Source organism: Culex quinquefasciatus, chromosome 2 (genome assembly GCF_015732765.1).
Source record: "Culex quinquefasciatus strain JHB chromosome 2, VPISU_Cqui_1.0_pri_paternal, whole genome shotgun sequence".
NCBI lineage: Eukaryota > Metazoa > Arthropoda > Insecta > Diptera > Culicidae > Culex > Culex quinquefasciatus.
The window spans coordinates 8,031,048-8,047,746 of NC_051862.1; the positions used below are offsets into that span (position 1 = coordinate 8,031,048).

Genomic DNA, 16,699 nt, shown 5'->3' on the forward strand with positions numbered 1-16,699 from the left:
AGTTCAAAAAAGCAAAATATAGAGATATTAATTAATATTTTCTCAGCTTCTAATTTAAAAAAAAATGACTGCGACTATTTTCAAAAATGTTACCTAAAAATGGCTATAACCTAAAAACTGTGCACTTTAAGAAAATTTCACTAGAGTACTTTTTGATTGCAAATTCAATTTTACATCGAAAAATGAAGTTGAAATTTTTTTTGCGATCAATATTTTGATTTTTTTTTCTAAACAATTTCAAAGTTTTGATTCAAAAATGCATAACTCGGTCAAAGCTTTTTTGCACATTCTGGAAATTTCTGAAAAGTTGGCATTTGATGCCCTCTAAAACATATTAGAGAATAAAAAAATAAAAATAGTATTTTTTATCAAATCAAGTTTTAATGACAAAAAGTGAAATAAAAAATCACAAAAAAATACCTACAACTTTGCCGAAGATACCGAATCGATAAAAAATCCCTTCAAAAGGTACAGATTTTTGAATTTTCATACAGTAAAACCACTTTTTACGCGATGGCGTTACGCTTTTTATCATTTAAAAGCAGTTTGTAGGTTTTGTTCAGATCTACAAAACGCTTTTCGAACCATACAAAAATATTGTATGGTCTGAGAGAAATCGACGAAATAAAAAGCGTAACGCCATCGCGTAAAAACAGGTTTTACTGTAAATCATTTTTGTATGGACAGCTGCAAAATTTGTATGGAAAAATATATGGACAAAACTAATGATGCAAATTTGGGCATATCGAAGGCACCAAAAAAGTTTCAGTCGGATTAAAAAATGCAAAAAATATCGAATTACCGAAATCTCAGAGAATTGCTCATTTTTGATTCGACCTTTGCTTACTGATTTACGACTTTTGAAAGATTGCTATTTGGGGAAGAGAGATATTTCTTTGTAATAAATTAGGCCTACGCAATTTTTCAATCACAAATATTTCGATTCGGATCAAACCATAGTAAAATTTTACCATCTTAAAAAAAAATTGAATTTCACAATCACGACTATATGTACCAAAGTTGGCACTTTTAGTCCACTAAAATTTATAATATATAAAAAATAAGGCGGGGTACAGTTTGTCAAAAACGAGTTTTTGTATTGATAAATTACCTTCTACCTTATCGAACTACCAAATCGATCAGAATTTTTTTTTCTAATTACTGGTTTTGGAACGTTTTCATAGGACTTAAGTGTGGACAGCTGCCAAGTTTTTATGGAAAATAAAAAAATAAAAATTACAATGAAAAGACGATTTATGAAAACTTAGAGCATTGCTTAGAGAAATTGCACTAGTAGAGTTTTCAAATGTTATCTCAATATTAGAGCAAAGAAAAGAACTAGTTTAATTTTAATTATTTTAATTTCTCAGTATCCCAACAAAAATACCAACCCCGATAAGCTCCTAAAATTATCATTTCATTATTAGAATACTAACCAAACTAGTTTCAACGAATTTCCATCTCTCTCTCTCTTATTCGATGAATGGGTGGTCCACTAATTTCAAGATTTTAATCACATCCCACAGCCTGACGGTCGTCGAAAGTGTAGCCGTTGAGCGCCAGCCCCAAGCGCTGCGAGGACATTTTCTTTTAAGTTCATTCGTTCTCGCGATTAGAATCTCATCACCAGCCTTAACCTTTTGGGACAAACCAGAAAAACGGACCAGATCGAAAGTTGTTGTTTTTGATGCTACATGGTCTTTATTAGGTTGATTTTGTTTTACATTTCAGGGCAACTAAACTGAGACGACAAGAGAAGCGACAATTTATGTGACTTGAATGCTTTTCTTCTTAGCGGTATTAATTAGGTTTAAATATATTAAATATGTGTACACTTTTTATGCTTCCTTTTATTCTTCAGATGCTTTTATATTCCCATATACGTATGTGAATTAATGTCCATAACTCAGTGATTGGTGTGTGTTTGTAATGTCAAACTCGTTCTTAAGGAGCGAGTGCACGACACCATAAATGATTTCAGGCGAGCGACTGTGTAAAACAAAGAAAATAGTTCCGAAACAAAAAAAACCAACTAGAGAACACTATTCGAAGATCGATGTTGCACTCCTCGTTCATCATCGTCATCATGGGGCTTTGCCAAGTGGGGCTGCTCCAAGAAAGGAAAGTCACAGAATCGCCACCGACCGACCGCATCCTCTAGGCGTACACTAGACACAGATGGAGGAAATTGTCCGGATAGCTGAGGTGTTCCGAGAGCCACTGCAGCGGGGTGCTCTCTGGGACGCAGATGCCGTGTGATCGGGCCGATACTGCAAATAAATTAGTAAAGAAAAAAACACATTTTATTTAAATGTAATTATTGATGGGCATTCTATACCCGGGCAGACGGTAATAACAAAATTCATGCCATTTCAATAACAAATACTGTTAAAATAACAGAAAGTGTTATGGAATCTTCTTGAAAAATCCATTTTTGCCTAAGGGTTTAATAACAGTTTATGTTATCATAACAAAATTTGTTATTGTTCTGATATTAGTTGAAAGCCAAAACAACTTTTGAATAACATTTTTTTATGGAAGAATACCTCCAACTGTTATTGGGATGATCGGATTAGTTGTTAAAATAACAAAAAATAATAACAAAGATTTGTTCGAAGAATAACTAAAAATGATATAAGTCTGTTATTAAAATAACAATCCAATAACAAAAAATCATAACGACGAATAACAAATCTTGTTATAAATAACATAAAATGATATTAACCTAGTATTTTCAAATATCAAAAAATGTTATTCCCAAGTTATTTTCGTCTGCTCGGGTAGTACTTGAACTCCCAATATCAAATTATCCCGCGAACTATCAAACTCGCAAAAATAAGTCGAAAGTCCAACTTTTCCTTCCTAGACTTGAAATTTCTTGAAACATCATTATTATATTTGTTTCACAAATTAAAAAAAAACAGTTTATTTACAATTTCACTATATCGTCGCTTTTTAACCCTCTACAACCTAACCCCGCCTTTAGACGGGCTTCGATCTAAAAAATCGCCAAAAATCAATTTTTCAACCAATTTTTGATCTTTAAAAAGCATTGGAAAGAAGAACTCTTAAAATTTTAGAAAATTTTAGGGTTGGAAGTTTAACTTGTTTTATGTGACTTTAGCAATGTTTTTAAAAATGTCATTTAGGGGTCAACTTTGGCTATGTTTTTTACAAACATTTCCTATATTTTCAGTAAAAAGAAGTATGCAGTAATTTTTGTAGTGTCCCAGCCTATGCCTCTACGCATTTTTTTACAATTCAAATGATGATGGTGCCGGTCTATAGCAGAAAATGTGAAAAACAAGCAAAAAATTGAAAAAGTGCCTGTAAATCCGTGAAAAAATTAGATAGGCAAAATGTAATGATAGGTGGTGGTAAAATAGGCCAAATACTACCAAAAACAAACATAAACTAAACAAGATAAATGCAGATTAAAATACTAAAAATAAAACAAGAAAAACATAAAACAAGACAAGTAAAGTTTTTCGTAGAACAAAAGTTGCTCAAAATGATCTCCTAAACACGGGAAAAATAAAAAAAAACGAAAAAAATAGGGCAGTAGAGGGTTAATCCATAAAATGTACACCAAAAATCATAAATCAAAAAAATACCATCAATAAAACAAAAAATAATAATTCTGGGCAAATGGAGAACCTTTATTTTACCTGGCGATATATTAATTTGAAAATAATAGCAAGATTTTTAAAAAAATAAAAAAAACAATTTTCAACAGTTTTCTAATAACCTATTAGAAAAACTAAGGGAAAATTTATAACATTTCTGTTAAAATAAAAAATCAGTTTTGATATTTGTTTTCAGCGAACAGAAAAAAATCAACAAAATCATTCGAGTCATGTTTAACTTTCATCTGGAAATTTCACAATTCTTTGATTGATTGAACTTTGAAATTTTTATCGTTTTTAACATTTTTATTTCATCCCCCCATTTTGAAATTATTGTTGATGTGCGAATTCTCTGCCTGAACAAAATAAGCAAACAAATCCGCTCCAAATCGACTCTATCCGCGCCGTCAATTGCAACCCTACTATTATCCGAATTTTTATTGAAATATTTTGATCATTTTGCATTTACCAGCTTGATTTTTGAACATGAAAAAATCAGAAGATCGGAAGAAAAATCTGAAATCTCCAAATAATATTCGAAAAAGCTTTAAAAGCCAGCGTAATGAAAAGTAAAGAAATCATTGAATTCAATCAAATAAAATTTATCTAAATGCATTTTTATCGGGCATCTAATGTTGCCATAACACATTGAAGTAAGAATAAAGCTTCTAAAGCGCGTTTTCCGAATATATAAATGATTTCCCGTTCTTCCAAACAATTAAAGAGTACAATTTTTTTATAGAATTTATGTAAAAGAGTATTTTTTTCTAAACAATCCTCATTAAATCCTATCACTTTGCCAAAAACATTAAACTGATCAAAAAACAACAGATGAAAAACCGCCTTGAGTAACGGTATTCAAAAACATCAAAAAAGCAAAAAAATAATAATTTTGTTTAAAAAAAACTCGAGGCTTGTTTTAAACAGAAACTTAAAATAATTTATCATTACGAAGAAAGTAACAACAACAGTTTCAATTTGTTAAGATAATGTGAGCATTTCATTGCCTAATGTAATAATTTAAGACAACCAAAAAGTGCAATGATTGTCGAATTACCTCCTGCCAACTTTTGTTGGAGATTAATTGACGCGATTCAACCTAGCTTAACCAAAAGATGCTGTATTTTAAGCACGTGGACGTAACTATTTTGTTGTTGTCCTCCCCCCCTTTTAATCTGGTCCCAACTAGCTCAGATTCGGCTACTAGATGAACGTACGTAATTGGTGCCCAGGTGACCACGCCGACGACGAGCCTCCTTCGATCAGGGGTTTCGCGAATTTATTTTTAAGGTTCCCTGCGGTGAGATTGTTCAGCCCGCGGTGGTGGTGGGTTACTCGCGCCTCGATAATTGAGTCAATTGGTCAAATGTGCAAGGTTGCAGCAGTTCGGTAGCACGACTTTAATGAGATTATGAAAAAAGACTTTTAGTTGGGTCGTAAGAGCTACACAGCCTACTGGATGTGTGGTGTCATGTCAAAACACACGCCGGGCTGTCGTTAATTAATTCGTTCCGCACACTTTTGATCTGACCACGGCAACGGCCTGCTTTGGTCGTTTTTTTTCTACTTGAGGGGAGAAGGTGACAAGGTGTGAGAAAATGACATTAACTTAAGCTTGAGACTTAAGAAGTGTTTGACATCTAAAGGAAAGACCAAAAATAACGACCCCCTGATGATAAATACCTCGAGCATTAAAATGTCGTAAAAATCAGAGCGGTTCGAAGAATCTCGAAAATTGCTACAATTAACAGCAAATCAGTCGCGTCACGCGGCGGTGTGTCGCGTTTTGTCGAAATCAATCATTTCTTGCTCTCGCTCTCGCTAGATCGTAATGGCCGTCGTGTAGTTCATAATCTTGGTCCCAAGATCTGCTGCCGTCGTCGTCGTCCCGACCGAGGTCGTTAACTTGTCCGATTTTCTCCCTTTTCGCTTCCCCTCCCCTTCAGTCACATTCACCTTCCTGACCAAACCCCCGGATCGGACCAGACTGCGTGGCAACACGGCGACGACTTTCGAGAAAAGTGTTCGGCTTCTGACGCTCGAAGAAGACCAAAGATGATGATGGACGCGATTTGGCTCGAGCAAGCAAGAGCGCTACTGACTGGCGAAAGATAATTATTCATAATTTCACGTATGAAAGAAGCGACTAAAAGAGCGACACCCCGTTTTCGAGTCGAAGCGATGTGTTTGATGTTTGGGAATTAGGTAGGGTTTTTGGGACATCTTTTGGCAAATTTTTGATTTTTTTTAATTTCAGGCTTATGTCGAGCAATATATGCAACGGTATAAAGTTATAAAATTCTGGAAAAAAAAAACATAGAAATCCATTAAATCCGATGTAAATCAATTGTTAAGTTTTCATCCTGCTTTTTACTTTGTCAAAAAAAAATCGTTTAAAGTTTCGGCATTTATAATTATCAGCTTTAGATGAAGCTTGATTTGTTAAAACAAGGTGAAAATACCTTGCTTCGCTTTTAAAAATTTTCCAAACATTCATGAGTTTTTTTTTTCTGATGAGAAAACAAATTAAATGAGCTGAAAAATCTAACAATGATTGCTGAATTTTCAGCAAATGATCTGTCAAACAGAAAAAAAAAGATTCTTATTGAATTTTTACCAAAACAAACTGACATTTAATTTGCTGAAATTTCGGTTCCGCTACCGATACGGTATGTAAATGTTCAAAATCTGTACCTTGAGAAGAAATAGTATTTGATTTATTCAATGTCTATAGAAAAGTTGTTGATTATGATGAGGAAAATTTTGAAAAAATAGTTGCGCTGAAAAAATCATCTGTTTTCAAATTAACTTTTTTCAAAATAAATAAAATTTTGAAAAACATCATTTGTTTCTTTTTTTATTTCTGTAAATTACCCCACAAAATAAAAAAAATGTATTTTTATGGTTGAATTAAATTTGCATTTCTAAAGCTTTCAACATTTCACGACGAAATATACCGTTAAAAATTTATAGCCAGGGCAAATTTCAAGTAAAAATAAGAGATTTCGATAGAAAAAATAAATATCTTTAATATTTTAATCTGGAAAATACATTTATATTTTGAAATTTGAACTAATTGTTGCATAGCAAAGTATTGAAATTGAGAAAATGAAATTTTCTACTGTTTAGCCATTTGAAATGTTATGCTTGATTTTGAAACCATGGAAACATTCTATTCCGAATATAAAATAGATTCCTTTTTTTCACATTGAAATCATCACATTTAAAAAGGGCTAGAACATACATTTTTGCTCTTTTTGAGATGTTTTATTTTTAGAATTTGAAAATATTATTGTTTGATAAATCACAAAACTTTACAAAGATCTTCATATCAACTTTGGAGAAAAACCATTCGGCCCTGTCTGAATATTTATTAAAAATTAAAAGTGCACGTGTTTTTGGGGACCCTCATGCTTCCCCTCGAGTTGAGCCTGCGCAGAAATTTTACTGGTCGGTGTTATAATTAAATACATGTTTTCAGAAAATGCATATTTTTCCTGTATTTTGAAAATACAATATTTCTCGAAAAAATTATAGTTTTTGCAGAATTATTGTTTTTGCTATATGGGTTTCAAATGATCGGGATTTGTTCATACATTTTGAAAGTAATCACACATTTTTTTGAAAATAGTAAAAAAAAAAACTTAAACCTATGTTATTTCGAAAAAATACTAAAAATTCAGGTTTTTCATAATATGAATATCAAATGATCGAGATTTGTTCATACATTTCAAAAGTAAACAAACGCAGTTTTTTAAACATTCGAAATTTTCACAAAACTACGCATTTTTAGAAAAAATACAAAAAAATCTGTTTTTTACAAAAAAAAAAAACGATTATTTGTTACCCATATATTAACACTGAAATTTTTTGTATGTTACAAAAGTGTATAGTTCTGTAAAAAAAAAGTTTTTTGAAAAAACTGACCAAATGTATGAAAAATTCTCTATCATTTTATACCCGTTTTGAAAAAAAAACAATATTTTAGTATTTTTAACGAGAGATGTACTTTTGTGAAAATATTGAATATTTCGTTTAAAAATATTATTACGAAATGAATGTAAAATACCCGATCATTTGATACCCATATTGTAAAATTCAGAAATTTTGAATTTTTGAGATTTTGAGACAATTTTAAGTTTTAAAAAATAATTGCTTTCGAATGTATGCAAAAATCCCGATCATTTGATACCCATAAAGAAAAAACAATAATTTTCAGTTTTTTTTCGAAAAAAATGCATTTTCAAAATACAGTAAAAATACGTATTTTTGTGAAAATTTTCATGTATTGATGGATAGCTGAACACTGTAATTTGGATGATTTTTCACAGGATTATGGCCAATGTCTCCCATATAGCCAAAATCCCATAAGCTCTGTGTCTCAGTTATGCATGCCTCGGTTTTGCATCCCCCATATGCGGTGCTAAACCGAGGCATGACTTTAAAACTTTTGGAAAAAAGTATTTTCAAAAGTATTTTCAAAGTTTTTTCAATGTATCTCAAATTTTTCGTAGCAGCATGACTGTTACAACATTTCTTGATATTTTTTGCTTAAAAATCTAGAAAATTTGGTTCGAAATTTAAATCATAGTTTTATTGTTTATTTGTTTCCCCAGCCAAATTCAGACAGTAGACATTTGAGACCTAGCTATTTTCTATTATCTAAAATACCGTCAACTTAATTTGTTTAATTGCAAACAAAATACTGAACCAATCCATGATTTAATTTTTCAGTTAGAACAACCGGTATTGCAAACCCAATTTTCACTCAAAAATCCTGCCCCGTTTCAGTCCGGTCCGCATTTCGCACGCGAAGATGGTGGCGTTTTTCCCAGAATCTCGCTGCTCGGCTGACCGAACGTTGATTGAATTTCGTGTCCTCTTCTCCTTTCTGGTAGCTATGAGTAGTGTAGTGTAGCTTCTGTTTTTGGTACGATATTTTCAGACATTGAGTCACCAAACTTGTGAGGATGAAAGGAACAACAAAAAAAGTTTAACCATTGAGGTGGTACTTTTTCGACCGGGATGGATGTCAACTAGTGCACACGGGTAAAGTAACATGTTTGGAAAGGTGGGAAGATTACTTTCTCAGAATGAGACCGTTGTCAGTTTCCAAAAAAAAGTTAAAAAAAAAGTCAGTTGCCAACGGATTGGTCTATGACTGATTGACTGACTGACTAACTTACTGAATGACTTGGTAACTTTTGTGTAGAAATTTCGTGGTTGAGGTTAACGCTTTTTTAAGATTTTTTTAACAGCTTTTATTGCGGTTTCATGTTTGATTCCGAACAATAATTGTGAATCATCAGTTTCGAAAACTGATCAGAACATATCAAATTCCTTGCCATTCCCAAAAATAAAACTCCGCTGAAGGGCCAAAACGATCAAGATTGTTTCTGGTTTCAAGAACGCGAGGAATTTCCGAAGAACCATCAAAATAGCTCGGCGTAACCTTCACTTCAGAAAACCATAACCTCAACCAAAATGGGTCGCGGGATCCGGGGGTCCAGGCCACGACGACCGGCGTTATCCCATATTACCCGTGACCCTAAAGCGGACGAGCGCGCGCGAAAGAATGAACATAAAATTCAAGATTTTTTTCTTTAACCAGAAAACGAAACGACGAGCGAGATGATCACTTTCTGACAAGAGCTCGAAAGAACAAAATGGGTTCCACGAAATTCCTAATTAGTTATTTCGTGGTCGGCGTTTTCGGGTTCTTTATTTTTTCGGATGGTGTCAAATCGCGGCCTCGACGGGGCGGGAAGGAGATTCGGGAAACCGCCGCCATCGGCCCCAAGAAATCCGTTTTTATTATAGTTTATTTTGACGGTTTGTTTTGATGGCTTGAGATCGGTGCTCGGTGGATTCTTAAGCCGAAATTCAGTGGTTTTTGCAAGGGCGATTAGCGGAGGTAGTGTTGGTCTTCTTGCAAAAAAAGAGGGTTAGCGTTTCATGATTGAAAAGGAAGTTGCCAATCTTTTCGCGGGGATCACTTGCGGAATGCAATTTTAGCTTTTGTTTTTTTTTTTTTTGGAATGTTGAATTTATTTGAGAAGGGACGTGCAACAAAGTAGTTATAAGAAAAAAGGATTGATCACATTGAAGTTTAATTGCCTTGAAATAATGTAAATTGTATATAAACAAATAAGACAAATAACCTTTAAGTGCCTTCCCTTACGATACAATAGTCCTTGTAATCAGGATTCCGTGTCTTAATACTCAAACAGAAAAAAAGTGCCTTCCCGGGAACTTTGGAAATCAAGTCTGGACTTATCAATGAAACTTAATTTAGTTTGAAGAGTTGTAATACTGTATACTGGTAATCTTTTTGAAAAATTCCTGATCAAAAAAGTTTCAATCGTCTTATTTTAATGCTAAAAATGTTACATTATGTATCATACTCAATATTTTTTCAATAGTGTATAATTTTCGGCTAAAATAGTCAATGCAACGCCCTATTGAAAAATAAATGCGGAAAAAACAAAAAAAACGGTAATATTTCCATCTACCTAGTTTGCCGTTTCTCATATTTTTTTTGATTTTTTTTTATTTGAATTTAACTTTACGAGCTGGTCATACAAAATATTCTGCATTTCTGGCATTCTGTATCCAGTGAAGTGATTTTACGATCGATTAGGTGACGTCGGACAAGTTGTAGGTTATTTTAGGGAATTTTAAAGAAAAGAACAGGTACACGGAAAAAAATAGTCTGGGAAAGTGCAAAATCTGGTACCGGAGTCAAAAATTATATATAAAAAAAAAGATTTTCGATAAATTCGAATATATTGCCAAACAAAATATCATAAACATTCTCAAATGAATAATAAAATTCGCAAAAAATTGAAATTACAAGCCTTGGTTTCAACATTTTAATGAAAAAGGTGTTTTAAAATGCATTTTACAGGCGTACAGTTGCTTTCCAATCATTGGTTTTGAAAATATCGAGGTATTGACGGATTTTTTTTTTTTCGCAAAAAAAAAAAACTTTCGTGGGACTGTACATTGATATTTCATGAAAATTTAAAATGTTTTCAAAGGAGTTCAACGCGGGAAAATGGATTTTAACTGGTTTTCAGTTGATTAAACTTTCGTTTTCATTAAAATTTTGAAGTTTTTCGAAAAAATATTTGTTTTGCCCCCTGATAAACATAAACATTGAAAAATATTTGCAACGGCAAACAAATAATTTCAAAAGTTTTGTACAATTTTATGCTTTTTTATTAAACATGATTATATCTGCTCTTTTAAATAAAACTAATATCAAAATTCTTAAATCAGGCCTAACAATTGTAAATGTCCAAAATGAGTGTTTCAGCTTTTTCAGCCGATTAATCTCGATTCTAAAATTTCGAAATATGTGTAAGGTAATTGCAAATTTTATTTCAAGTTTCAAGTTCTTACCCCTTCAAAAATACCCAAAAAACAGGGTGTATAAACAATAATTATTGCTGAAAATTAAAATATTCACTGAAAAAAACTGAAATAGTTTAATTTAATTCAATCACAAATCAGTTAGTTTTTGTTGGTGAATAATCAAGATACAATAAGTTATTTTGCAATACATAACAGAGTTTTGGAGTTCTTTTCAGCTGTGTGTTGCATCATAATCTATTTTGGAACAATTTTTTTAACAAAAGCACTAACAAGAGAAAGAAAAATAAAAAAAATCTTGCCACAATATACTATTTTGTATTTTTATTCAAAAAGGACACTTTTAGACATTTTAAAGATCGGAAAAAAGGCATAAAACGGATAAAATTATTTTCAAATTCATTGATATTTTTCCACTTTTCGGTAGTACCATTACTGTATAAAGCATCTTGTGATACTTTTTGCTAAAAAATTCTAAAAGTTTGGCTTAAAATTTGATATATAGTTTTTTCATTGCCCTTCAACTTCAAGTGAACCGACCGGGATTTGATCCCTCAAACTTTCGCTTGTGAGGCAGAAGCCGCTACCATTAAGCCACGCTGCCAATTTAATAGCTGTTTCCGAAAAGTTTAAAAGTTTTGGTCCAGTTTGTTTTTTGTGATATAGAGGGTGACGAGCGGGAATTCCCGGGAAAAATTTCCCGCGAAATCGACCATTTCCTCTCGATTCCCGGGAAATTCAGTCGAGACTCCCGGGAAATTTTTAACTTATAAATATTGAAGCAAAATTTTATAAACTAATTAGAAAAACATTTGAAAAATTCAAAATTGTTTAGAACATTGAATGTTTAATGTCCGAAATTCAAGTTCGAATAATCCAATGCTTCTCTAATCTTCTTATTTAGAAAGTGTAAGTTTTAACCTGTAAAAATTCCAATATCTATAGTTGAGGGAAGCCAAAAAAAAATGTGGACCCCTCAATTTACCTTAAAACATACTTAGCAGTTACACTCCAGACATGAAATCTAATGTTTATTTTCTAATATTATTTTTTAGTTATTTCTAAGAGGGGAATGCTTTTTCAAGTTAAGTTCAATTTCCATATCTTCTTTCGAGCATAGCAATCCTCATAATCTAGTTTTTTGTGAACATTCGGGGTTTCCAGATAACTGCAGACTATTGACTTTAAAATTAAAAAAAAATAAAACAAGTTTAATTTGTTGTTTTGAGTCGTTGTTTATCATATTGCAAAAATCCCGATACTTGGAAATTATACATTGGCTATATTAGTTATTCCCTGAAAATGAAAAGTTACTCTTGAAATTAATCAGACCTATTGCTCAACCGTGTTCTATCAGGCAAGGTTACTGACTCACCCACTTTTACATAACCTAGTAACCTAGCGCTGCAGCCCAGGGATGCGCGACGACCAGAACAAAAGCACCGCCCCTCCCCAAAAATTGCCATGACAACATCACACACATAACAACCTCGAGTCAGATGCACCGCTGCCACGAGAGTGCCAACTTGTGAGGCACCTGATGTAAACTGCAGACTTTGGTCTATTTTTAAGGCCTGTTGCAGCTCTTTGAAGAAGACGTGCCCCCAAACACGGCGGCGCTGCACCGGCGGTTGTTGCCAGAGCGCCAAAAGCGGAAAAAACCCTTGACTGACAGAATCTTCAGCAGGGGAAAAATACCAAAAGTAGCAGGCCGGGATGACTTGCACACTACGGTAGTCAATGTGACTTCTAGCGCGCGCGCTTGTTTGACGTTGGTCACAGGAGGCGGGGGAGGGCGTTATTTTTAGTGGTAGGTACTAAGAAGTGTCATCGCGCGCACGTCAACGGTATGGTTACTTGGATGTACTAGAAGAATCGATCTCGAAAGAACGAATTTCTCAAATATTTTGATGCTGAAGGCATTTTCATACGAAAACAATCCCATAAATTTGAACATTTTACAGTAGCCATCAGGGTTGTGGTTAACCTTAATCCACAAAGACAACAATACAATAAATTAATCGATACCCCCCAAGGCCTCACTCCCCTTTAAATAAATTGGCGTTGTCAAATAAAGCGAAAAGGAACACCCCAAAAAATACGCTTTAATTAATGAGTTTCTCTACGTGAGGTGATTTACTGTCAACAATAGGCAGAGAAGAGGCAAAAGTTTACCACCACCCATCAATTAGTGTGTAAATTTGTGCACGACCATGTGTGTGTGTGTGTGTGCGTCCGGGGTGGGGATCTTTCTCTAGGTGGGGGGAACAGAGCTTAAGCCATAAACAAATTTGCGCGCGCGATTGGACGAAACGGAATCCGGCCAAATTGTATGCAAATAGTGAAACACACACGACGACGCGTGCGAAGAAGCTCTCTTTTTTCGGGGTTGTGGTCAATATTTTGGGCGGGGTCTTCGGCAAAAAAAAACAACTCGGTTTGCAAACATATGAGGGGGGTGGTAATTTGCTACGGCACATAAGGAAAAGTATTTTTAATCATTTTTTGGGGCTTGCTACTGGTTGGGAGAAAACTTTATATACTTTATACTTCAACAAAAACATCAAAAATGTGCATGCATTGTCAAATCAAAAATTATTTGTTATTAAATGCTATTTATTTCGTAGAAAATTGGGCTAGTTTTAGGAGAAAAATAATTTTCAGAAAAAAAATAATTTCTCTTCAACCCAGCAAATTATGTGGTTCGTGTTCTTTGTAAAATTTTACATTTTTGAGCAACTTTGATGCTGACTAATCCCTTTTTCAAGCAAGAACCAACAAATTCCAGTTTTTCAACGCCAACCCAGCAACTGCAGCAACTGTTTAGCGCCAAATACCGGCCCAGCTCACATCTCACTCATCGCCTTCGATTAGTGTCGCAGACCTTTTTTTGTTTGTCGTTGTCTTATTTTAAGCTTCAACCAGCTACTTTTAACATTTTGCCGGGCTTATTTTTAGCCAAAGGACCAGGTCACCGCCAAATTCCAATCGGATGCGTATAGAGCCGCCCAAGCCGACTCAAGCAAACACTTTTCGGCCTAGTTTAGCGCCTAGTCAAAGTGACTCTCGCGCGCGCACACAGAAATTTGTTGTACACGATCCAACTCATTCCGAGTCTGCAAATATTTGCCGCTTGACAGCCGCGCTTGAGCACAAAAAAGCTTTTGGGCAAATAACACACACCGCACCTCGCAATCACAAACGCAAGGCAAATTGCAGAAATTAGCACAGCAGCAAGCGTTGGTTCTCTGGGATAAATTAAATAAAAGTTTATCAAGATATCTACCTACGGTTAACTATGAATTGTTTGATATAAAACATCCATTAAACATCAAATTCAAAATCTACAAATTTATCCAAACTATTAGATATTAGTTCTTTTGTTGCTAAAATTACACACATCTGCCGAAGTTCTGCAGAAAAATCTGAGTGCTTGATTGAGGAAAATAATATAAAACTGAACTATCAATTTGATTATTTTGCATGACATTTCCTGATTTTATCGGTCATAGATGAAAAAAAAAAATAAATGGGTCGAAACACTTTTGACGTAGACTTACGTCTTTGTCGAAGGTACTGGGGTGTCATTCCAAAAAACCCGGGCCGAAGGCCCTGGATTACTGCGTCATCCGTCAAACGCTTATATCTTCCTTCCCTCTAATCGAATCGACACGATTTATGTGCCATTCGATTCGAAAATTATTCAGCAATTTTCTATAAAACTTTCATTGTTGGCAAAATAGTTTAACTATTGAAACAATTGAATGTTTTAAAATGTTTTCAAAATGCAGAGATTTTGCAAGCAAAATGAGCGCTTCCCACTCACGAACGGGAATGTCAAGTACCTATTTTGAGGGGAAAATCATCTGAGCAACGCGACCGAGTGTCGGTCGCGAAAAAGGAGGAAGTAGCGGGCCGAAATCATACATAAGAACGTGCGCCAGAGCCCATTCCATCATTCACGTCTCAGACGTCGGACCGGCAGCAGCAGCAGCAGCAGCAGGAAAGCTCAGCCCAGAGCAGCAGCAGCAGGAGAGAGGGACCAGAACTGGAAAAGAAGTGCGCATCGCCTTCTCGTCGTCACCGTCAGCCAGTTGCCTCTCGATGGCCGGACCGTTTGGATCTTTCGTGGTTGCTGTGGTTCGGAGGTGCTTCAATCCCCATCCCTCGTCCCACCCGGGACGAGGCATCAACAAGATGAGGCGCGCGCCTGCTGCCTTCCGCCGAAAAGCCTCTCGTGGGTCAAGCCTTGGTTGTTAAACAATCGGGACATCCAACTAGCTCGTCGCATTCGCGGCGAGCGCTTCTGAAAGATTTACGTCTCATCAAATTCTAGTGTTGAAAGAGTTGCCCTCGTCCCACCCGGGACGAGGCAGCGAGCTAATTTGAATTTAAATTTCGGGAACAAATTTTGGTCTTCGGGGCGACAGATTGCACAGCTTTCTGAGGCTGCTCTCGCCCCCAACCCCTATGCCCCTCTCCCCTCCCCCCATTCGGCTCGCTAAAATTCCTTCGTCTCTTTCTTTCCTCTCTTTGCCGTTCGAATGGGTGTTCCTTCCAATATATATAGCTAATTCTTCAAATTAATATATGGAAAACCCATATGTCCACATATCTAAATTTTACGTAAGTCTACGCCATTCCGGTTATGTCTGTGACATAACTACTTTTATAATTTTTTTTTGTTACTTTCAGTACATTAGGCCATTGCAAACATTTTTCAAAGTTTATGTCGCTCCTCGCCTCCTCCCCTTCCTCTTCAATATGGCTCGAAAAATTAATTCCAGCGCAATTTTTTTCAAAAAAAACAAAAACAAAAAACAAAATTTCAATGAAATCAGACGTGCAGTGAACTAAAAACAATTAAAAAAAATCCTTGCGTTGATAAACATTGTGAGCATGATTAAAACAATTAAAAATATTTTTAAGTTTTGTGACATTTAAAAAAAATTGTCAAATTTTTCATTTTTGGAATATGGTACTAAAACTGTACTTATGTACAATTCATTTTACAACACTTTTTGTTTAAAATATTGAAACCATGGCCCCTCGACTTTGGCCAGAGTTTGAAAAATATTGGAAACGGCGTTACATAAATTTCGATATCGAATACAATTTGCAAGTTATTGCCACCTAAAATTATGTTTTTGGTTGAAAACGTGATATTTTTTTAGAGATAAGAAAATTGCCAATAAATGTTCTTCAAAGCCATTGCAGCGGCAGATTTTCAACGTCAACAGAATGAAACTGTAGGCATATCTTCTGAGTTATCGTCTGTTAAAAAATGGCCACTATTTTTTTTGAGGATGTACAAAAAAACTAGTTTTTCCTGCTTGCTTTTCTTTCACACGCTGTAACTCTGCAACCATTGGTCCAATCTGCTATATTTTAAAAACAATTTATAGGATTTTTTGTTATGTTTTGAACAAATAATATTTTCAAAGATGTTTAAGGATGATTGTAACAGGTAGCAAAGTCTCGTGATCAACCAAAAAATCGGTGGATACCGGTGCACGATATTGAAATTTACGTAAAGTACTTTTCGATCTCCAATTTGATTCAGCATAAAAAATGCAAAAAAAAATATTAAGTCCATACAATGGTTCGTCAAATTCAAAAAAAGCAAAAAATAATCGTTGTCCGAAGTCTCAGGGATTTACGCAATGATAAAAATTTTATGTCCAAAATATTAATTTTTG

General features: G+C 34.5%; 1 protein-coding gene across 1 annotated transcript in view; it reads right to left on the reverse strand.

Annotated features, from left to right (window-relative positions):
* Positions 1-1,896: 1,896 nt before the first annotated feature.
* The window catches only part of LOC6049231 (autophagy protein 5), a 31,303-nt gene continuing 16,500 nt past the window's right edge, over positions 1,897-16,699 (reverse strand). Inside the window, exon 6 of the mRNA XM_038256667.1 lies at positions 1,897-2,270. Within this exon, the coding sequence (XP_038112595.1) occupies positions 2,158-2,270 (113 nt within the window). The 3' untranslated portion in view covers positions 1,897-2,157. The remainder of the gene's footprint in view (positions 2,271-16,699) is intronic.